The 20,931-nt window shown below is 53.3% G+C and overlaps 8 protein-coding genes across 8 annotated transcripts; 4 read left to right on the top strand and 4 right to left on the bottom strand.

The window, feature by feature from the left end:
- Nucleotides 1-122: 122 nt before the first annotated feature.
- Nucleotides 123-1,320, top strand: MFIFM68171_00144 (Zn2 cys6 dna-binding; the record flags this gene model as incomplete). The annotated part of the gene is made up of 2 exons (XM_071055566.1): nt 123-188; nt 253-1,320. 2 exons carry the CDS (start codon nt 123-125, stop codon nt 1,318-1,320), a joined length of 1,134 nt encoding a protein of 377 aa, XP_070911667.1.
- A 544-nt stretch (nt 1,321-1,864) lies between these two features.
- MFIFM68171_00143 (Sphingoid long-chain base transporter RSB1) lies at nt 1,865-2,876 on the top strand (the record flags this gene model as incomplete). Its single annotated transcript, XM_071055565.1, has 3 exons — nt 1,865-2,559; nt 2,623-2,697; nt 2,762-2,876. 3 exons carry the CDS (start codon nt 1,865-1,867, stop codon nt 2,874-2,876), a joined length of 885 nt encoding a protein of 294 aa, XP_070911666.1.
- A 1,329-nt stretch (nt 2,877-4,205) lies between these two features.
- Nucleotides 4,206-5,334, bottom strand: MFIFM68171_00142 (uncharacterized protein; the record flags this gene model as incomplete). The annotated part of the gene is made up of 2 exons (XM_071055564.1): nt 4,206-4,343; nt 4,738-5,334. 2 exons carry the CDS (start codon nt 5,332-5,334, stop codon nt 4,206-4,208), a joined length of 735 nt encoding a protein of 244 aa, XP_070911665.1.
- A 3,556-nt stretch (nt 5,335-8,890) lies between these two features.
- On the bottom strand, nt 8,891-9,814 carry MFIFM68171_00141 (uncharacterized protein; the record flags this gene model as incomplete). The annotated part of the gene is made up of 1 exon (XM_071055563.1): nt 8,891-9,814. One exon carries the CDS (start codon nt 9,812-9,814, stop codon nt 8,891-8,893), a length of 924 nt encoding a protein of 307 aa, XP_070911664.1.
- Nucleotides 9,815-11,252: 1,438 nt separating this feature from the next.
- Nucleotides 11,253-11,501, bottom strand: MFIFM68171_00140 (uncharacterized protein; the record flags this gene model as incomplete). The annotated part of the gene is made up of 1 exon (XM_071055562.1): nt 11,253-11,501. The coding sequence occupies one exon, from the start codon at nt 11,499-11,501 to the stop codon at nt 11,253-11,255; it is 249 nt and encodes an 82-aa protein (XP_070911663.1).
- A 1,462-nt stretch (nt 11,502-12,963) lies between these two features.
- Nucleotides 12,964-13,818, top strand: MFIFM68171_00139 (Methyltransferase type 11 domain-containing protein; the record flags this gene model as incomplete). Its single annotated transcript, XM_071055561.1, has 2 exons — nt 12,964-13,377; nt 13,453-13,818. 2 exons carry the CDS (start codon nt 12,964-12,966, stop codon nt 13,816-13,818), a joined length of 780 nt encoding a protein of 259 aa, XP_070911662.1.
- A 1,124-nt stretch (nt 13,819-14,942) lies between these two features.
- MFIFM68171_00138 (Zn(2)-C6 fungal-type domain-containing protein) lies at nt 14,943-16,486 on the top strand (the record flags this gene model as incomplete). The annotated part of the gene is made up of 3 exons (XM_071055560.1): nt 14,943-14,979; nt 15,115-15,197; nt 15,272-16,486. 3 exons carry the CDS (start codon nt 14,943-14,945, stop codon nt 16,484-16,486), a joined length of 1,335 nt encoding a protein of 444 aa, XP_070911661.1.
- A 1,062-nt stretch (nt 16,487-17,548) lies between these two features.
- On the bottom strand, nt 17,549-19,979 carry MFIFM68171_00137 (Ankyrin repeat protein; the record flags this gene model as incomplete). The annotated part of the gene is made up of 6 exons (XM_071055559.1): nt 17,549-18,423; nt 18,504-18,615; nt 18,676-18,711; nt 18,772-18,867; nt 18,936-19,367; nt 19,440-19,979. 6 exons carry the CDS (start codon nt 19,977-19,979, stop codon nt 17,549-17,551), a joined length of 2,091 nt encoding a protein of 696 aa, XP_070911660.1.
- Nucleotides 19,980-20,931: the final 952 nt, after the last annotated feature.

The following is a 20,931-nucleotide window of genomic DNA, read 5'->3' as shown; positions in this document are numbered from 1 at the left end:
TGACAATCAGCAACACGGATTGCGGCTTCTACTCTTTCGGTGAATTGTCTGATATTACTACCATCGCCGTTACTCCTCTTAACCTCACCTTGTCCACCCCTCCCGGATGTACACAGACCAAGATGCCACGCCGATTTCACCGAAAGTCCCGTTTTGGTTGCACTGAATGCAGGAAGCGAAGGATCAAGGTACGTACTTACATTTCGAATGTAGGGGCTCATTGCCTTGGGGCAACCAACTCACTTGCCATAGTGCGACGAAAACGAACCCATTTGCGGAAGATGCACAAGGACTCGCTCCAACTGCCATTATCCAAGCGTGCAAACAAATCCGAAGTCCCCGCCGTCGGCTTTTGATGTGTCTGAAACGCCTTCGCCACGGGGTGCGGGGGATTCCTCGGCGCCACAGCCGTCTTTTGATCTTCTCGATATGACGCTAATGCATCACTACGCTACCGACACGTGCAAGCATCTCTTCATGGGAGCCCGGCAAATCCAGGTCTGGCAACATGACATACCTGCTCTTGCCGCCTCCAACGCCGTCCTACTGCATGGCATCCTCGCGGTGACAGCCATCCACTACGGGCGGAGAGAACCGACCTGGCGCGACCTCTGCCGGAGTCGTTCCCTCCATCATCATGCTCTCGGCCTTCCCAAATTTCGGGAAATGGTGGCATCCGCTTCGTGCGAGACCGCGCCAGTCATTGTTGCGTACGCTATCCTTCTCAGTCTCTGGGTGTACGCCTTTCCGGAAGTAGCGGCCGAGCAGCAGTCTCTCGACGACATTCTCGCCATGGTTGAGGTGATACGTGGCGCTCGGAAGGTTTTCCGCCTCTATAAAGACACCGTCATGCAAAGTCCCATGAGCGTCTTCTTAGGCCCGCCCTTCCCGGCACCCGTCCTCGGGGGCCAAGTTTCCTCCGTGCGCCAAGCATTACAGCGGCTGCGGGACCAAGTGCACCACGAATCCGACAAGGGCGCAGTGCAGCAGTTGCAGATGTTCCTGGACCGGTACGGTGCGGGACTTGACCACAATCGATTCGCCGCTGCCTGGATGGCTTCGGTTGAAGATGACTACTGGGCTCGTCTTCGTGATAACCAACCCCATGCGGTTTTGGTCTTTGCCTACAGCACCCTCCTTGTCCGCGCTTCGGAGCATGAATGTTGGTGGATATGGGGATGGTCGGAGCGGATTCTGCGGGCTTGTAGCGACATTATGAGCTTGCAAGAAGTGGCAACAGTTGATTGGGCTTATCACGAGCATCAGATACGAGCAGGAGCCGATGAACTAGCATATATCGCGAGGTCGACGCAGGCATGAGTGGGAACCGTGGCTGAATGTCTGCGTCATCCGTGGCACGTACAGTACTAATTAGTACGTATCATATCAGCTCCACCATTTTGTTTTGTCTCGGACTTTGCCAAGCGTGGCCCAGAAAATGCTTGCCCTCAGCAACGCATTGCTTACTGCGGAGCCAGGGGTCCTTTCCGCCAAGGCTTATCGTTCACCTCGTTTACGTCGTTCGCGTCGTTTAAGCCGCCTACCTTAATTAGCATGATCTGCAACATCTCACTGTTCTTCGGGGTTTGCCAGGGCAAATGAGTGGTCGTCACCTCGCACCCTTCCCTGCACTGGCGCAGGCGGTTAGCTACCAGGACGAGGCTTTCTCAAGACAGTCGGCATTCTATTAGCATAAAAGGAAAGCAGGCTTCTCCAACACGGCTGGTCGTGACAACCCATCACCAGTCGTCCATCGTCCATCTACTCCCCGAGTCTACCACTATCAACCGATCGCTATCGCCATCTTTGTCTCGAACCGTCAGTCTGAATCGGCAATCCAAAACCCGCTGCCTCTTGTCCGACTATGCCCAACTCTACCGATGAGTGCGAGGCAGTCTCTCCGAGCTGTCCGGTCGAGGCGACGGTATACGGCTACACCCCGAACCTTGGCGGCAATGCTTTCTACGCTGTTGTATTCGCCATCTGTGCCTTGGCCCAGTGCTATTACATATGTCGATTTTGGCGGCTTTGGAAGACCTTTTCCATACTGACCTTGGTCGGCTGTGTGGGCGAATGTTGTGGCTACATCGGCCGCTTGTTCCTGCACAAGAATCCGTGGGATGGCGCGGCCCTGCCGATACAATTAGTGTTGCTCATGGTCTCACCGTCCTTCCTAGCGGCGGCGCTGTACACAACACTGAGAACGCTGGTTCAATACTTCGGCCCGGAGCACACGAAGCTGCCAGCACGCTTTTGGACTTGGCCCTTCGTGACCGCCGACCTGGCGGGCTTCTTCTTGCAGTGTGGTGGCGGTATCGTGGCGTCTATGAGCGATAGATATCCCAGCCTGGGGTCCATTGGCAACACGATTATGATCTTCGGCGTCTCGTTTCAGGCCGCCATCATGGTAGTTGCCGGGATCCTCGCGGCCGACTTTACCCTGCGGATTGGTCGTCGACATGGTGCCGATGTGTTTGCGCTTCTGCCGAGAAATCTTAGGATTTTCTTGCTAGCGATGACGGCGGCGTTCTTTCTTATTTTGACACGATGTATTTACCGGTGAGTGGGAGACTGAAGGTGGGTGATGTCGACACTGCAGTCAGACATACTGATATTTTACAGTATCCCCGAGATGGCCGGCGGTGTTGGTGGTCACCTGATGCGACAAGAAGCCGAATTTATGATCTTTGATGGCTTGTGAGACTCCTACAAGGCTGACCACCTGATCTTCAACTATTACTCTTACTCACGCTTGTGCAAGGTTGATTTTATTGGCCGTTGTCCTCCAAACCACAGTGCATCCGGGCATCTTCGCTAGCGACACGCGAGATTCCACGACCCAAGTTTACGAATTAAAGACCCTGATTGAGAGCTGAGATTGGGCAGTGCTAGCATGGTCACCCAGATGACCACGGTTGTTCAACTTCCAGAAGACGTTGAGGAGGGGGAGGTAGCAAACTGGAACCTCCTATCATCCAATCTTGCAAGACCACAGACCGCCAAGTGTTGATTAGGATGTGAAAGGCTTGGCTTGGGAATGGGTGAAGTATAGAGATAAGATCTCGGACATATAATCAATAAGGACAATCAAATAATATTCAAGCCCCTCATCATCGTTGGGAGTCTCATCCATCATAATTCCTCCAGAGGTGGCGCTGGTCCTTAGGTGCCACCCAATCAAGCACCTTTCAACAAGCTCTCTCCGGTCTCACGAAAAGCCTTGTTGAGGCAGGGCCGTTGTTAGTGGAACTTTCGATGATATAGTACTTTCGCTGATAATGTACGTTAATATTTTAGGGTGTGTTCTCCTTTTCTAATCAACCTTGCTGATGGAGCCTCTGCTGACGGGGGCTACCAGCAGGACTCGAGGTGTCTGCTGATTTTAATCTTCCCCACCAAATCGACCACTTTTGTGGACACACCGAGTCAGCCTCAAACACTCCGAATCAGAAAAGTGTATCAGAATTGAATGCTTTCTGACGCTCTCGCCAACGCCAGATCAGGAGCAGGAAGATTAACCCTTTTTCTTCCAGGCTCATCTGGCGAGAGCTATTAAGCGTTCGCACAAAGGTTCTCAAAAGGCGATGACAGGCATCCCAGCTCTCCCATTCTAAACTTAATGACGTATGTAGCTGCTCTCCTTGGTCGATAAGAAACTCGACAGTTTTTATACGTAAATCTTTAGCTGGTATCATCCACACCTCGGAGAAGGAAAAGGCAGTACGAAAACGGCCACCCACCTCCTGCCGTTCTCGAGGATTCCATGTGTTAATTACCCATGGCACTTAATTAATCGTGAGCAGCTGCTCACCCGGGCAACGCTCCATAGCAGGCGACTGATCCGTAATAGCCACTTTTTCGCTATGGATAAGAAAGTCGCTCTCACGTCCCTAACAAGGTACGCGAATCAACCCGATCACTGGTTGACAATGCAGCGAGCTAGGGCGCTTTCTTTTTGCTCACTCCATTCTCATGGCCCTTCCCCAACCCCCCTCGAGGGAAGAAACAAGGGTAACCGAATGCGTGGGTTTGGAAAAGGGTTAAGTGCGGGAAGATTGGATTGGATTTCAGCCTGAGGATATGAGCGGCGTCCATGTTTTCGTCACGTACTGAGACAGCAGGTCCAAAATGGATGTTAAACATGAGACAACAGGGGGGCGGCATTGAAGGCTTGGCTAAATACAAACAAGTAGAAAACGGGGGCTCTAACCCTCCGTCTCGTCCTCCCATACGGGAGACCCGTCTTCGTCCAAATAATACCATATTTGACGGTCACTGCTCCAAGTCCAACGTTCGGTTTCCGTCAGTTGCTCCGCGGCCAACGTCGTAGATGCCCGGTACAGCTGATCCTCGATATGTGACATGGGGCGTCGGTCTCCTGACCGAACTTAACTTCTTGTTTGGTTGAGGTTCTGATGGGGGACTGTGGGATGCTCTGTTCCGTTTCGGACGGGTATGGCTTTGCGTGCTAAAGCTTGAAGTGAAGCTTGTTGCGAAGCCTATAGACGGTCCCATAGGGTCAAGAGATGTAGACTCATGGTTGTACTCTTCGTTCACTAAATTAGGATACTGGGGAAGAACGGAGCCGTCCTCGACATCCTCATGATTCTCGGCCGCCGGAACTGCTGACGCGACATGCGCTTCGCAGCCTATTAGCTCGGCACCACTGGAGTCTCCGTATTGCCGCGCCCCTGCTGGTTCTGGTTCATTAAGCGTCGTGGTGTCAGGCTGACGTACCCTTCCATTCGCCTTCTGGATGAACCCGTCGCGGTGACGCCGGGCCAAGTCTCTCGCATTCCTGAATGCTCCAATGCCCTGTACACAAGTCTCACGGTCGCTTGTCAGAGCATAGGCTTTGACTTGGGTCATGTGATATTCTGGCTGCCCGTCTGGTGTGGCCGGTGCTGTGATGTGGTGGGCGTAAAGCTGGAGCGTGCCAGTGCCGGCATGGTAGGTCGAGCTGTAGGCATAGGCATTGCCGTCGTATACGGGCTCTTCCTCGCCATAGCTCTGCAGGCTGTGCACGGCGCGAACTCCATACGCTCCGTCGTAGCAAGCTTGACGTCGCGCAACATCAGCACCTCCCCGCGGAGCCTTTGCTTCCAGGAAGAAATTCGGTACTATAGGGACGTCGGCGTGCTTCGTGGGAACAATCATCTGGCTCAGATCCTCTCTTACTGACTTGTCGATATCTCCTGGCCGAGCCCCGTCGAAGAAATCCGGCACTGCGTTGACCGCGAGACCCCTGGTGATTGACCCGAGATTCGTGAACGGAAGATTACCCTCGTTTAGAATGCTGGAGTTGCCGGCAATAATAGGAATCACGTTGCGCATAACAGTACCCTCGGACTTGGTATTATTCTTTTTCTTGAACTCCCGGAATAATGATTCAGGAAATTGCGAAGGCGAAAGGGAGGCCCGGGTAGTGAAATGGGGAATAGTGCACTGGCCGGATGGCGCTCTAAGACAACTCCGGGACTTCGGGTCCGGCAGTGTAGGTCCGGGGTATCGGGTTCCCGGCCCTCCGGGCTGGATCAGGTGATCGGACTGAGGACCCACTTTTTTCTGTATTTAAGACTGTCCTGACTGTCGGCCTTCGACAGTCAAGGACAATCAAGATCAACAGTTCAACCAATTCCTTCTTTCGATTTACTTGCTCCATTGGGAGCTATCTTTGCGGCCTCCCTCTGATCATAGGGAGTCCTGCCTGTCTTTGTTGCTACTTTGGTCCAAGCCGCGTTGCTGGGAATCCTGGTTTGTTGTCGGGTTTCTCAGTCGTTGTCCCTCCCCTTGTTTTGTTATCTTGTTGTTTTGTTGATGGAGTGGATGTGTGTTTTCCGCTCCATTTCAATAGTAAATATAGTATTTACAAGCTTATTTAAATATTCTATAAAATTATGCATTAGCTGTGTCAGATCGAAAATTGGGGATTGCTGTGAGAAAAGGAGAGTGAAAGGATGATTCGCATTGAAGGAGCGGCGTCTGCGCAGCTATCGCTTCTAAGGAGGTGGTAGGTGACAGTGTTGAACTCTGAACGTTCCAAAACTTCCGGCGAAGCCGGTAATTTATAGGCCCCTGACCCTGGCAGTGCCCCGCCTGCACCTGACACCCTCCTGCACCTGACACCCTCCTGCACCTGACACCCTCCTGCACCTGACACCCTCCTGCACCTGACACCCTCCTGCACCTGACACCCTCCTGCACCTGACACCCTCCTGCACCTGACACCCTCCTGCACCTGACAAGCTGCTACGAGTATAGAAACGGCTTTATAAATAGAATATAATATAACTAGTTCTTAAATAAGCTAAGAAAGGTAATATAAAGCTAGAGGAGTAGATCAGTACTTAACTTAATATATACAAGTATACTATGAGGATCAAGGATCTAAGGGTAATAGGACCAGAGTGCCTGGGTACGAGCAGTGCACGGGCAATGTAGGAGCAGAGTGCTCGTTAGAGGTGGGATGGTGGTCTCATTGAACTCTGTCTCTCTCCTAAGCCCTGTCTCCCGCCCTCTTCTTTATGTCCTGCGATGACAGTGCTTGCGCTCACTTACCCCGCTCGCTGCCCCGTCTTCGTCCTTGCTTATACGCTCCTTCGACGCCCCGTCTCCTGATGGCTATTTAATCTGTCTGAGCTTCCCATCCTCTAGTTTTTCGGTCTCTCAACTTGACGACCTTCTCCCTCGCCTTTCCAACCACACTCCCCATTGCCACCATTTTTACACTAGATGCGACCGTCTTTCTCCAACCCCCTGCCGTGCTACCCGTTCTGACAATGGCGCATGGCCGCGCAAATCACAGAGGAAAGGGACGTGTCCTGTCATCTTTATTGATCGCAAATGGCGCCCAACTGAGGAACCGATACAGACGAAACTGCCAACGGGACAGAGGTCCTTTAAGGTATCGCCCTCATACAAGAAGCTGCATGCTCTGCTTCATTGCCAGAGGAAGAATGTATGCCATTGCGAAACGTGCTCGACAGATTGAGAATACTACCCAAGATTCGGCCAACTCGGAGACCAGACAAATCGAGCAGGAGCGCGAGACTCGTCTGAGCGAGGAGCCTGAGAGCCGGGTAAGTATTGGCCTTAATGGAATGCAATCGGGTATGATACTGACGAAACTTAACCATCGCCTCAGTGTAAGTTTCGTATCTGTGACACAGGGTACGACGGTCTTGGGGAACGACTATATTGTAATTAAATGCGACGTCGATCAGACGATACTAAGCTTGGATGAGGTTCGGAAATCTTTCACATCCTCGATGGAAAAGGAGGTCTGGGTATCTTTCCAATCTTGGGTTAAACAGGAGGGCTTGGAATTCTTCGTATTCTGGAGGGAAGAAAGGAGATCTTTGCACGGGTGGCGCATAGATAAAGCCTGTAGTTCAACGCCATGTACCCCCCTCTCTACATAGTTCTTGAAATGGTTCAGATGCTTGAACCAGATGTCGGAAGTTTCGAAGAATCGGGCGGCCTGGGAGGAAAGCCGTTGATGAGATTAATCGCGGCGCGTCTTCGCGTGTTTAGACAGGGTGGGCGAGCGACTGCTGAGTGGCCTATCAGATTAAACGAGGGTCAGCCACCTAGACTGGTCTCCGACTCACAATGCTGTAGTGGTAGTGGCAGGACGACAACAATCTATTCCTCACCCAACCCGCCGCGCTGCACAGGAACCTGCGCCTGGTAGCCTGAGACGGTTCGGTACGATTGGTGTGCCGCCTGCAGCAGCCTGACTCAGGAGAAAGTGATTGGCTGCAGAAAACACGTAGGCAGACGCAGGGTGGCGATTTATGGACGTTGTTCACCAGGGCCAAGCCCCTAGGAGGTAGGCGCGTTTGTTCGGGTGGATGATGTGCTTTCCATACCCATTGTGTGGCGACTAGTTTTCTACGTGAACCTGTTCCAAAGTCGATACGATGGCATGCTGCAAGAGAGTGATAGCTAAAGACTTTACATCGTTGGGGGAATGTCGTTATATGGTCCACGGTGTGTTTCGATCATGTCAGACCTGTCTGCTGGCCACGCTGTACAGTAACTGCAAGACCGCCAATCTCCTCATCTTAGGCACACCGACTCAGACCGAGAGCGCGCTTGCACGCCACTCGCGCCACATCCCATCCTTCTCGGCCGCACTTAGAAATCCTTGAAGTCCTAATCGTACACCCCCACTGACTCCTCCGTGTACGCCTCCGCGGTGGTGTTCTCCTCTGGATAGTTGTTAAAGCACTGCGTATCCCCGGGATGCTCAACCGGCGGAATAATGGTGTTGGAAGTCCAACAGCCACGATGCCACGGTTATCACACAGATAGGAGCTTACGACAGGAGGATTCTCTTGAGCAGATCCAGAGGTGTTCAATTGAAGCCTTCTTCTCTCTCTTCTCTAGAGGTGGGCATCCTCCTGACCTGTTAAATAACTCGTCCTGGTTACCCCTCACCACACAGAGCTGCATGGCTTTCACGCCAGGCAGCCATGCCTATGATGCAGGCAGTCGGATCAAACCCATCGTCCTGACTGCATGTCGAGTCCATAATGGGGAACCGAGCTACGAGTTTTCGTGCCACGAGTTTCCAACACCTTTAAACAACAATTCACTTCAGCTGGTGCGGTGAGTGGTGGCTTTATATACAATTTTCTCAAAGCCAGGTACCTACCTACTGTGAAAAAGACTCTCCCAAACGTACATGTAGAGCGCCCTCCGACTTCATATTACCACCACCTATTCTGGTCACTGCTTCACTGGCCCCAAGGGCACCTTGGAACTTAGGTTCCTAAGCATTCCGCTTTGGTAAGAGAAGCTGGGATACGCTGGAACTGAACCAAATCGAATATTGCTCCGGTAGATCTGGTACCTAAGTAATTACCTATAAGCTCCTGCAACCACCCTACTTTGAATGCAGTTTCTGTGCAGCCCCAACAGTCGTCTTGTTCGTCTTGCCAGCCTGGCGCAGAAAATAGAGACTCAGCGAAGTCATGACCACCATCAACGTCCAGCGCTCGCACAGCTCCCCCGTGAGACCAGCCTCTTTCAATTCCAAGGTGAATGGGTGTTTCCAGTTCAACACATTGCCAAAGACCACGTCAGCCACAATCTGAACCTTCATCTCGTCCACGGGCGACGGCGAGGCGGAAGATGTCGAGCGTGACGGTCCCGCCTCGGATAGGGGACGGCTGGCGTGACCAGGTGCGAGACGGTACAGCGTGTACCGAGTCCCCCCGTCGGCATGCTCATCCACCTGGCCACTATTATTGTTGTTGCTGCTACCGCTACTGCTGCTGGCCCCACCCGTCTTCCGCCACTCAAACGCCTCCCTTATCGTCCTCTTCACGCCGACCTCGATCTCGAACCCAAAGGCCACGCCATGCTCCTTGCTAGTGGTGGAGCGCACTATCTCGGTGACCATGTCGCGGGGATTCTTCTCCTGATCCAGCGGGGGTAGCTTGACGGCCGTCTTAGGTCTGAAGAGTTGGACAAGGAAGGGCAGCAGGAACTCATCCCCCGTGGCGGCGAGGATGGGGCTCTTGAGGCTCGTCCCATTGCGGAGGTAGTAACCGGGTCCGAAGTGGAGGGGACCGCGAGGAGTGAAACCATAGTGTGCCTCGACGAGGTAGAGAAAGTCGTCTTCGGTGGCACCGCAGAGTTTGAATGTCTTTAGCGCGTTGACTACTCCTGTGAAGTTGCTGTGGAGGTTCGTCACGGCCGGGAAGGGGTGATATCCGGTGAAGGCGGCACTGGGAGGTAGAAACGTGGATGTCTGGTCGGAGTTACGGCTCTCAGACGACCGCTTTCCATTGTCTGGGCCGGCCATGACGGTCGTAACTACCCAAGTGACTACCTAACAAGGAAGATCAACCGGTTAGGTGCTTTGACGCCTAACCGGAATGTCGGTGTCGCTAAGAGGAACTTGAAGTGAGCGAGATGGCAGGGAAACAATCTTCGGCACTGGAATGGTCCTTCCACAAGAGAAGAACAGTGGGGAAAGTCATTAAGCGAAAGATGTTGGTTCTAGACAATTGCGGAAAGGTTTCGCGATGTCAGATGAGCTGGTGTCTCCCTGCCTCGTACGGCCCGGCCTTGGGTTTAGCCGAGTCGTTTGCTGCAGTTGGGAAGCCAACTGCATTATGACCCAACAAAGCAACCATTCAGTTCTGCCCAGGTGCCGCGGTCCGCCAATACAGAGAATGTTATGAAACGGCGGGAAAGAGGCGGCTTGACCCGGGCGTGGGTTCCGTACAAAAAGCGGGATATTAACCGGCCGGTGTGACAAACTACCCAGGTAACTGTATTCATTCTGAGCTGGGAGGAAGAACGGTTTGGGAAAGTCCTTGTCCACTCCAAGTACGACTGAACGAGCCCGGCTGGGTTCCCCGACCCCGGCATCCAGCTAGTACCTGACTCTTCAATATTATCGCAGAACTAAATCGATCATCGAGCAATCATGTACATGATCAGTCTTTGCTATGGAAGCCAGCAGAAGCGCGAACCACTGGATACTGCCAGGCAGGAGTGAGACAGACAATCACCAACATGGTCCAAATGTAGCCGAGGAACCTCTTCCATGGCGCTGCTAGCAACGAGTCCCTCGGGAATAAGCGCTTCACAATGAACCAGTCAATGACAGTTTCCAACAGACATATGAACCAGTTCGAGATGAAGAACCGGAATTCCCCGACGGCGCTGGCCCTGCCCATCACAACCTAATTTGATGCGGCATGACATGCTGCCGACATGCAGAACATCTTAAGTGTTCGGCCCGCTTTCTGAAGAGCATGGTGATTGTGCGAGTGTTGCCGATGTGACGGGGCTTGTTGTGGGGTGGTTGCTGAATGACTGCTCGTACTGCCCGGCCAAAGACGATGGGCCGTAACAGCGGCGTATGACATGCACCTATCGAACAAGGGAACGTGGAGCCGATGCCAGAACACGCCCCAAAAGCGGCACAGCGAGGTTGCATCGGTGATGCTGCCAAACAATAGCGGCCACTCATCGGGCCGGTCCCAGCGAATGACGGATACGAACAGTACGGCCAACAGGTCGTGTGAGCTGGTGAGAAGCTAATAGAAGCTCCAGATCCACGAGACTGACATGACTGATCTCAGACAAATGTCTCCTAGCCCTGTTGGGGGCAGCAAGGCCTGCTTGTTCAGGTCGAAGTCGGAAGGGATAATGTGCAAGACAGACATTGTCTTTGCGATCAAGGCGTTTCCAATCCAAAAGGCGGCCAGGAGAAAGAGGGCGCGGCCGCATCAGGACAAGGCGAACTTGACGCGGCTTGTGGTGCCAAGCCTGACCGCCCACGGATCGTCGGGATCGAAGAGACTGAGCCTCCGGCTGTTAGTCGAAATGCGGTAGACGGCACGGAGCCCCTGTGGAAGTGGAACAGGCCCCGGGCCCAACTTGATTACCCTGCCTTCCATGCAGAGCATGCATATCCCTTGCAGGGTTCCAGTGAGAATGAAGGGAACCAGCACCGGCTGAAAAGGGGCCGAGGGCATGCTGCTGAGCTTGATGGTCGCCAAGGCTGTCAGCACTGGATAAGGGTCGCTGAAGGGCAAAAATACAGCAACAGAATCGCTAGAGCAAATAAATAGAACAGGGTTGCAGGGTGGTGGCTGGCGGACGACCAGCAGGCCGAGAGAAGAGCAACAAGGGGGCGCATGGTGGGTTCTGAGATACCCGATGAGTCGAACAGCAGCCTGCTGGGCCTTCGACGACGGATGAAGAAAAGGTTATTTATACCCTTAGGTACCTTACCTTAGCAGTACTTGACAGTCCGGGTCAAGGGTTTGAGTCAAGCCCTTGACCAGATCGCAGTTCTGCAACCTCGTCCAGCAGTAGCAGTTTTAGTTTCTGCCCAGCACCGGCGGATAATTAGCGAATATTATTACCTTAAAGAAACCGGGGAGCTAAGAGAAGTTGGTGCAGCGACTGGACTGGGCTGCGGCTACAAATAACGCAGCCGTGAGCAACTGGAAGACTGTTGTAGGGAGCTATTGTCAGCATTTATGTAGAGGCGGCTTCTAGATGATGTAGTTAGCACCATATATTTAGATCAGTAGGTCCGCCCACGAAGAACGGTTGGCATCGACGTAGCCAGGTCTTGTGGCCCGCGCCGCCGTGAGGGGAACCTGCTGACAAGCACCATCGCCAATCCAACGACAGACTGATAACCGAGATACTCCTCCGGCGTAGGAGTCCATTCTGAGGGTATACAGCAAACTAGCGCCTACGGTGGTGAAGCTTGGCCCGAGGAGAAGGGTTACTCGGTAAACCCGGACCTTGATGAAAGAATTCCGTGGGAGATGAAGAAGAGAGCTATTCGGACTTTGGCGTTTGAACAACAGGGCATGGCTATGGGCGAGGGACCGTTGGCGATCGGCAGATTACGCGGCATTCGTTCAAGAACCGTTCCTGCACTAACAAGACACAGCACGGCCCCGTCCCTATGGGAGGGCACTGGAGTCTGGACAGAGCAGGCAACATTCTACTGCTGTTGGCTGGCATCTTGGCGGACTGACTGATTAATCAGGCCGGCGTCGTCTTGCTCGGCAGAATATTCCTGAAGCAGAGCTGGTCGGGTAGATATATTGCGGTGCCGGCCGGGTCGGCAAGTTCGGCAAGGTCAGCAAGGTCAGCAAGGTCGGCGAGGTCGGCGAGGTCGGCGAGGTCGGCGCGCTTACGGAATGCGCCGACTCCGATACGCCTCTTCAGGCGTGAATTCACTGCAGAATTATCATTCACGGACTGCTAACCTGGGCGCTGTTTACTTTTCGGTCTCCGGGCTGAGGGAGCGCCGTAGATGCACAGGGACCGCACATTGCAAATGCCGCCGAGATATCGAGAAGAGAACCCTTGTGGCCCTATACCTTACCTATCTGTTCTGCTGTTAGCACCATCCCGCCCTCCCCCCGTCGACCGCTGTAATTCACGCCGAGCTCACCGGCGCTCGTGCTCGAGATGGCTTCACCTGCCCAGCACCCGCACCTCCCGCTGCCCGACTACTTCTCCAAATTCGCGAACATTTATGTTCGCCAGACGGGCCACTCGACGCTCAACATCCTGGCCAATGTCATCACCGAAAATATTCAGCCGTCTGCCCATCCTATCGGCCCAGACTCGGTCGTCCACGACACGGCCGCTGGCCCCGGCATAGGCGCGGCGGCGCTCGTCGCCCGTCTCCCCAAGGACCAGCTGCCCAAGGAGATGCTAGTCTCAGACAATGTCCCGATGATGGTGTCGGCAGCGCATGAATCCCTCGTCGCCTCTCCGCTGCCCAAAGTCGAGTGCAAGGAGCTCGACTCCCAGGACTTGTCGTCGGTGCCGGATAATTACTTCACCCACTCGATCGACAACTTTAGCATCTTTACCTTTGTTCGTCCCGCCGACGCCATCCGCGAGACCTACCGTACCCTTCGCCCGGGCGGTCTAGCCGTTGTTACCTGCTAGCGCCGCTTCGCGCCCATGTTCATCGTGCACGCAGCCCAGAAGAAGATCCGGCCGGACCTGCCACTCATGCCGACGCCAAGTCCCGAGTTCTATGAGGATGGCGTGCTGCAGAGGGTGGTCGAGGAGGGTGGCTTCGCCAAGGAAAACATAACTATGGTCGATAAGGTGTTGGTCATCGCTAATGAGGAGAATATAGCCGGCCTTACTATGTTCATGTCGGGTCCCATGATGAGCAAGGCGCGCGAAGGGTATACGGAAGAGGAGCAGGCGAAGTGGACCGAGTGTGTCAGCCAGTCCGTGAAGGAAGAGGTGGAGCAGTGGGGGGGTATCAGGTTCGAGGCCTATGTTCTCTTGGCTACCAAGTAGCCGGCTTAGCGAATCTGCACGGACATAGGGAAAGGGATAGAAATTGATAGGGCGTTGACGATTCCGAGGATTATCTCGAGCCCGGACCAGAGAGTGTCTTCGGCTATCGCTACCGGAAAGCCTTTGACGCCTTGGCTGTCTGAATCGAAGGGCATCATCCTGATTGGAGATGCGGCCCACGCTATACTACCTACCGTTATATAACGCAGACCTGTCCGGTAAAGCTAAAAAGTGAGCTCAGGAGCTCAGACTCACGGTTACTATACAGCGTTAGTAGGATGTGGCTACACGGGAACCTTGAATTATAAACCTGATTCGTGTAAAATCTATCCATTTCTCAGAATACAGATACACAAATATCGTCGGGGACGTCGCTCGGCCGCCTCACTTGCAACAGTCCATGGTTTTGGAGGAAAATGCTGTTTTTTGTAGTACCCGATTTACCGCCTGAATTATAACTGTATCAAGATCAACTAATTATCGGCCGAGGCAGTTCCGTTCCTCATTTCTTGCTAGATATCGAATCCGCTTATTCTACTAGTCGTATCTGGGCAAGCTCGTCGTAATTGACGCTGTAGCATGTGGATATCGTCTTCCCCATCCTCTTCATATTCATCCTTATCATCCGTATTATTATGATGCCTCTATTGCGTATATACTCTTGCGATTCAATTGTTGGTCTCTGGTGTAATTACAGCCTTCATTCCTCCAACTGGGCGGTTAGGCGGCTGGGAACTCCAAGTCCTTGTGACCTGTGCGTTGTAAAGTGGAGGTCCCGACAAAACTTTCATCACAGATATTTGACTATGGTATACAATTTGATTGGCTTATTGAAGTGGGGTTTCAGAAAAGGGGCCGAAGAGTACGTGTACAGTGGATTCCACCATCTCGTCCGTTGGCCTGTTGGCACACGAGACTGTGGCTATGCTTGCCCAACCTCCCCCATAATACTACCCAATAATAAGTGATACATGACCAACGTAGTGACACCACTTCCGTGGCCACTTGTATAAGGACAGTGGATGACGCTCCCTTGGGAGCGTCCCTTCTCCCGGCAGTTAGCGCCTCGCGTCCATAGCCGGGTGTTTACATAGCGCCATCCCTCCTCGACATATTCCATGCCGATGATCCCTCCAGATCTCTGGGCTACGACAGTCGCCGGTACCTGTGCCAGGCTGTTGTCCTAGAACAGCAGACGGAACCCCGCATCGCGCTCACGTCATCATCACTGCTCAACGGGACGGAGGTTTCCAGCGGAAGCCCAAACTCTACCATAATGTTGACCTTCGCTGGGAGCCCGGCCTCTGATTCGTCGAAGCGTGCCGCCGACGAGCATCCGAAAAAAGCGGATGGCCTGTGACAATTGCCACTTCTCGAAGGTAAGCTGGGACGAAGGCTTTTGAACCAAGGTCCAGCGCGACAGTTGACGCTTTGCTTGTCACACGCACACCAGGTCCGCTGCACGGGCGAAATGTCGGGCTGCCAGCGCTGCGAGCGCGGCCACAAGACATGCCATTACAGCGAGTCCAACATGGGCCGCGTACCTGCAGGTGGCGTACGCAAGCGGCGCAAGTCGAGCCTTCACAAGGCGCTGGTCATGTTCGAGGCGGCTGCTCATCCGCAACTACGGCAACACCATGATTGGGATTCAGCTAGCCCATTTGAAAGCGTCGATAGTGGCGAGTTTCAGCAGCATGCGCCGCCGTCAATTGCCTTACGAGACAGAAGATGCTCGGATCTTGCTGTAGATAGCTCAATGAGCATATGGGACGAACCCAGCGGCCCTTCGCAACAACAGCAGCAGCAGGAGCTCAAATCATTACTAGACAACACCGGAAACGACCTAGATAGCCTGGCTTTCGACCCAGTCATCTCGACGTTTGACGAGATTGACTTTGAAGACATCGACGAGGAGCCTTTTAAGGTCGTGGAGTGTCCTCCCGATTTAGCCTTCCCTTCACTTTCCGTCGCGCAATCTTCGCCACCAGCATCTCCAAAACACATCCAGCTTCGGCAGCAGCAACAGTCACATCCCGAAACTCAAACGGCAGAGCTGTTTAACACGCCTTCATCATTGGCATCGCAGGGCCATGGGGATTCGAGCTATGGGCTTAGCCAGACGGCTGGCACGCCTAGCTCATCGACGGACAGCGTCCAGTACTGGACTACACAGCTCGAGGAGCTCTCTCGCACGCTTCAGAAATTCCCCGTTCCGCTTGATGGGATGCTGCGTCACAGCTCGCAACTGTTACCACGCATCAGGGAGGCTCTGCAATCCCCACATTCAGCAGAGGGCTCGTCGTCCATCACAAGGCTCATGCTCATTCTCGTGTGCCTCACCCAAGTAGTCGCCCTCTTTGAGCAGTGTGTCCCATCCGTGCTAGCGGGCCGCTCTGGCGCAGGTTCGACAGATCTCTCTCTCCGCCTTGGCGAGTTCCAGGTCGACCGCAAAGTTCAGCAGGCTCTACAGCTGCACGTCATGAGCAAGGAGGTGTCGAGCTTGTTACAGGTGTCCAGACTGATCAGGCAGACACTACTTCGGTCGGAGTGGCGTGACGTCCCCAAGCGTACCCATGACCTCTTATTAGAGGACCTACGGGCTCGGGCAGTAACATTGATCTACCAGATGAAGCAAAGGCGGGCTGGATCTAGGATGGTGGTATCATGATGCATCTGAGCAGGGCCAAACCAACTTATGACGGCACCCACCTGGGGAGTTTTTGTTTAAGAGGCTTCGACATTACCTAACTCGAAGACAACAAGCCAATCTAGGTTGCATCTGCTTCTGCTAACTTATCCAGATCAGAGCTAGGATTCGCTAAAGAGGCCCTAAGATAGAATTAGATGGAAGCGAGGAGCCTAAAGGATAAAAAAGTACCTAGAACCCGACCTGTTGAATAGAACCAAGAACCCTTGAGACCATAAAAGACTATTATTGAATTGAAGCCATTACGGTCGTAATTAACTTTTCTCCTAAGCTCTAGGACATGTGATGTCTTTCAAGCACGGAGAAGTCAGCCCTTGTCATAGGTAGCGGCAGTTACTATATAGTCATGAGGGTTACAATTAAAGGGGACTAGATCTCACATAGTCATAAAAGTAGAATGTTTAATAAACATTACTTCACCGCCGAGTTATAGATGCCCAGGGAAGGAGAGAAATAACGAAACGTTCTTGACGTGCTGCAGGAAGCCCACAAGGAACAGAAGTGAGACTGAAGTACAGCACAGTTAAGGAAAAAGGAGAGATTCACGGTGTCTTGTTGATCCCATTGATGTGGGGGAAATGAGCGGAATATATAAACCAGAAACATCCCCGTGGGCAACGCTCAGCCAGTTAGCTCTCAGCATCTTGAGACCCTCCTTATCGCAACAGATTTAGAGAGTTGTAGACCTTCTGGTTAGGCGCTGTTACAATGGCCTACGTATGTTAACAGACTGCTCGGCGCGCTGGGCCCTTTGTGAAAATAGCTTCACCCAAGGGGTCTTATGATCCGAACCTCCAGCAGTCGGCTGAGGGTTGCCGAAGGCCCCGTCAGGGCGCAGCCCGTCATAACCGCTAGGGATAGAGGCCTGGCCGGCAGTCAGATACGTCGGAGTGCAACTTATAGAGCTCCTGCCTCCCACGGTGCACCGATTACACGTAATACATGATTAAACCATCCTTTACCACCGGGTGGAAGCCAACCATCGGCCAAGCCCTACCCCTTCCAATTCACACCCGAGAAACCTTAATTTTCCAATCCCATCTCCAAATCCCGCTCGCGACGCCTCCTTTTCCTGAAGCTAGCCATCCATGAGGATACCAACCTGTCATTCGTAGCAACCGCAGGTCCATCGTCATCGTCTGTCCGATCCAAGTGTTTGAGCCTAAACAAGCCTGCAATCCAAGTCCTCCGCCTCTGCACCCTCTCCCGGTGCAGCATCTCCTTCATATCTCTCCTCATCCTTTCATCATCAGACTGGCACTCGCGATCCTCACCGACATACTGACGATACGTCTTCAGTCCCGGTTCCGAACCCCCGCCATCCAGCGTCAACCTGGCCGTCCAAGATCGCCACTTCGCGAGGAACCGCCCGACTGCGCCGTACGTCCTCCCCCTCCACCGCCGCAGCGGATAATCCCATTCCCACTTCTCCTGGCCCTTGCGCAGCCGGTGCTGCTGCCTCGAGCCGGCGCGGCGCACGCTGCGCACCTCATACAGCTTCCACTTCCAGAACCACCGGATGCCGGGGACGTGCTTGTGCCAGCGCCAGCGGCTGAAGAGCTGGGCGTACTCGTTGTCGTCGTCGCCGTCGTCGCTGTCGGCGGTGCTGGCCTCGCTCTCCGACTCGTCGTCCCCGCCCGCGCCCCCGCCCCGTGCGTCCTTGACCTCGTCGACGAAGAGGTCCGAGTCGCAGTCGGATCCCAGAGTCGAGTCGTCGCGCTTGTGCGCGTGCCGGTGCTTCGTCGTCGTCAGCTTCGCCCTGCGCGCGAGCTGGCCTGGTTTCGGTGGCGGCTGCTGCTTCGCGCGTTCCAGCCGCTTCCGGCTCTTCCGCGCCATCCGCGCAAAGAGGAGGCTGATGCCGATGAGGATCACGGCTGATATTGCGATGGATATCCCGACTGGGTTCGCGGTAAGTTAGTACCATGTCTGTCAAGCTGGAGTCGCTCTTGCTGGTTTTACTTTGGGTGCGGATGCTTACACAGGTACTCGGAGACGTTGTGGATCGGCCAGTTTGGCTCTCCGGACTCTGCGTCCTTGGGGAACTCCCTGATTCCAATGGCGAAAAAGCTGGCAATAAATGACATGGGGAGCTGTGTGACTACTCGTTAGTGTATAAGTATGTCTCAAAATAAACTCTCAAGGAGACTAACGAAGATGATGGTAACGACCGTAAACACGAGCATGATCTGTCATGGTTAGCTGGAGGCATTCTCCAACCGCTTTCCTAGGAGTGGGGACATAATTACGGTGTTCTGTCTCTTGCCCTGTTCCGACAGCTTCACTGCATACCGGGATTCCCACCCGCTTGCTTGCTGTTGTTTGAATTGCAAGAGTTGTTTCAGCTGTTCCAAGTAAATTGGCAAGCCATCCTATTGATCGTGCACACGCACGACTTGATCTGTGAACTCACCTCAGCCTCTACTCTTTCCGCCGACTCGTTCATCTCCATAACCCGGTTGAGATTATCTTCGACAATCCGGATCGCTTCGTCCACGAACCGGGAGCTGTTGAACACAGTTGTAGGTTGTTCCCTCCAGGTGCCGTCGGGCTTGGAGCGAGCGTCTTTGGACCGGGATATAGCTTGGTCCCCGGAGCTCGTCGCCTTTTCATCGGAGCCGATGAGGGCTTGGAACTCTTTGAGAACTTTTTCCTGCGTCGTGAGAATAGACTTGATGATATTCAATTCGTCCCGGATATCGATGATCTCGACAAGCTGTGCAGACTCGACCGAGATCCTAGAGAAGCTGTCAATCTCGGCCGTCAATGCGAAAGGATCGTCGGCATAGGCGAGTTTGTCGATGGTTTTGAGCAGCTTCTTCATCGTAACGGCCTCAGACTCGGCCTATTCAAATATCGCATGTGTCAGTACCACATCGCAGCTAAGTAAACCTGGAGCGATGGCACCAGTTCTTACAATCGTGTTGATGGAGGATTGGAAGCATTCCTGCAACTTGACCCCGCCAGGACCCTCTCTCGTCATGATATTGAGGCAGGTTTTGAGGATAACGTCGACCAGGCTGTCAGGACCTTGGATTGCGCGCCGTGATTTGTTGGTCTCGATCTCTTCGCTGAGGAGCTTCCGGATGTTGTATGTCTCGGACGGTTGATGTGTATTAGGTAGACTAGTGATTACCGTACCATCTGGGAGAACCCAGAGCCAGAGCTGGTCGACCATGAGAATTGGTACTTCTTTCTTTGGTTTTCCCAGTGACTTCGCCCATCGATATACTACTTGATCCTTGTCGCGTCGCTCTGTGGTCTCGAGCATGTAGTAAGAATACTGGTCCAGTGTCCGGCGACAATGCAGTGGCCCAGTACGAGAAGAGATATATCCCTTGATCAAGGCCGAGTTTTTGTCACTGAGCACGGTGTCAGCGTTGGAATCCCTCACTTGGTTGATGATCTTGGCAATCTTCCTGCGACCTTCATGGCTTTCGTAGGCCAGGAACGGCATCTGCTTGAAGCATTAGAAATGTGATTACGGAAATAAAATGACGGGGAGGGCCACAGACGAATAAAGCAACGGTTTTTTTCCCTCCTGAGGATGTGATAGGTGGCAAATCTGTCCAGGCCACCTTGGAGAACACTACATGACTTGAGCTTCTCCCGCCATCCATACCGGGCCGGACCTTTGCGCCTGGCGCTTCCTCCATGACTGGGGACAGAGGGCTACGAGTCGGGGTGGTCGTATGCGTAGGAGTTGGGGGTGTCTGTGAGCTCGCGTGAGACGGGGTCCTTAGGAGAGCTGCTTATGGAAAGGCCATTCTCACAAATTTGGCGAAGTCATATATCTTCGCCCGCGGATTCATGTACCGGTTGAACACTGTAATACCTGCTGCAAGATTAGCAAAGCGTTATCCTGTTTGTGATTGAAGGTCCTTCGGCATTCATTACCATCGTGTCGCTGGTTGTTCATCGATCGATCGCGAACACCCATAGAAAGAAACAGGTCCTAATTTATAGCAACAGACAGATTGTTAGTTGACAGCAAGTAGTATGGCCTCCAGGGACGTCCTACGGATAACCACTGCTCCTATTCTGTTGTCAGTGCTGTGCTTGATCAAGGTCAAGAGTTTTCACTCACGTTGTTTGCCGGCACATGGATCCATCTGCACCTGAAGTCCTGACTGCTCCCTTTCTTCCGAGAGATCTGCAGAATCCTGGCACACCCCTTTTCCTGATTATAAATCATCTCATAGACGCTCGTCGTTTTCAAGTTGATTTGCTCCTCCAACTTCTGCGTTATCCCGTTGACAGAGTGATAGAATTCACCCACGGTCCCTTCCGCTGAGAAACTGGCTAGGTATTGTTCAGAGCCTTTTTCTGGTGGAGTAGGCTCCATTGGTTCATCCACGTCTTTGGTGATCGCTGGTCCACTGATTGGTTCCAAGTTTTCCCTCAGCTCC

This window comes from Madurella fahalii (genome assembly GCF_045866475.1).
Source record: "Madurella fahalii IFM 68171 DNA, scaffold_1, whole genome shotgun sequence".
NCBI lineage: Eukaryota > Fungi > Ascomycota > Sordariomycetes > Sordariales > Madurella > Madurella fahalii.
Note: the sequence above shows the minus strand (reverse complement) of the source record. Positions and strands in the feature narration are given on the sequence as shown.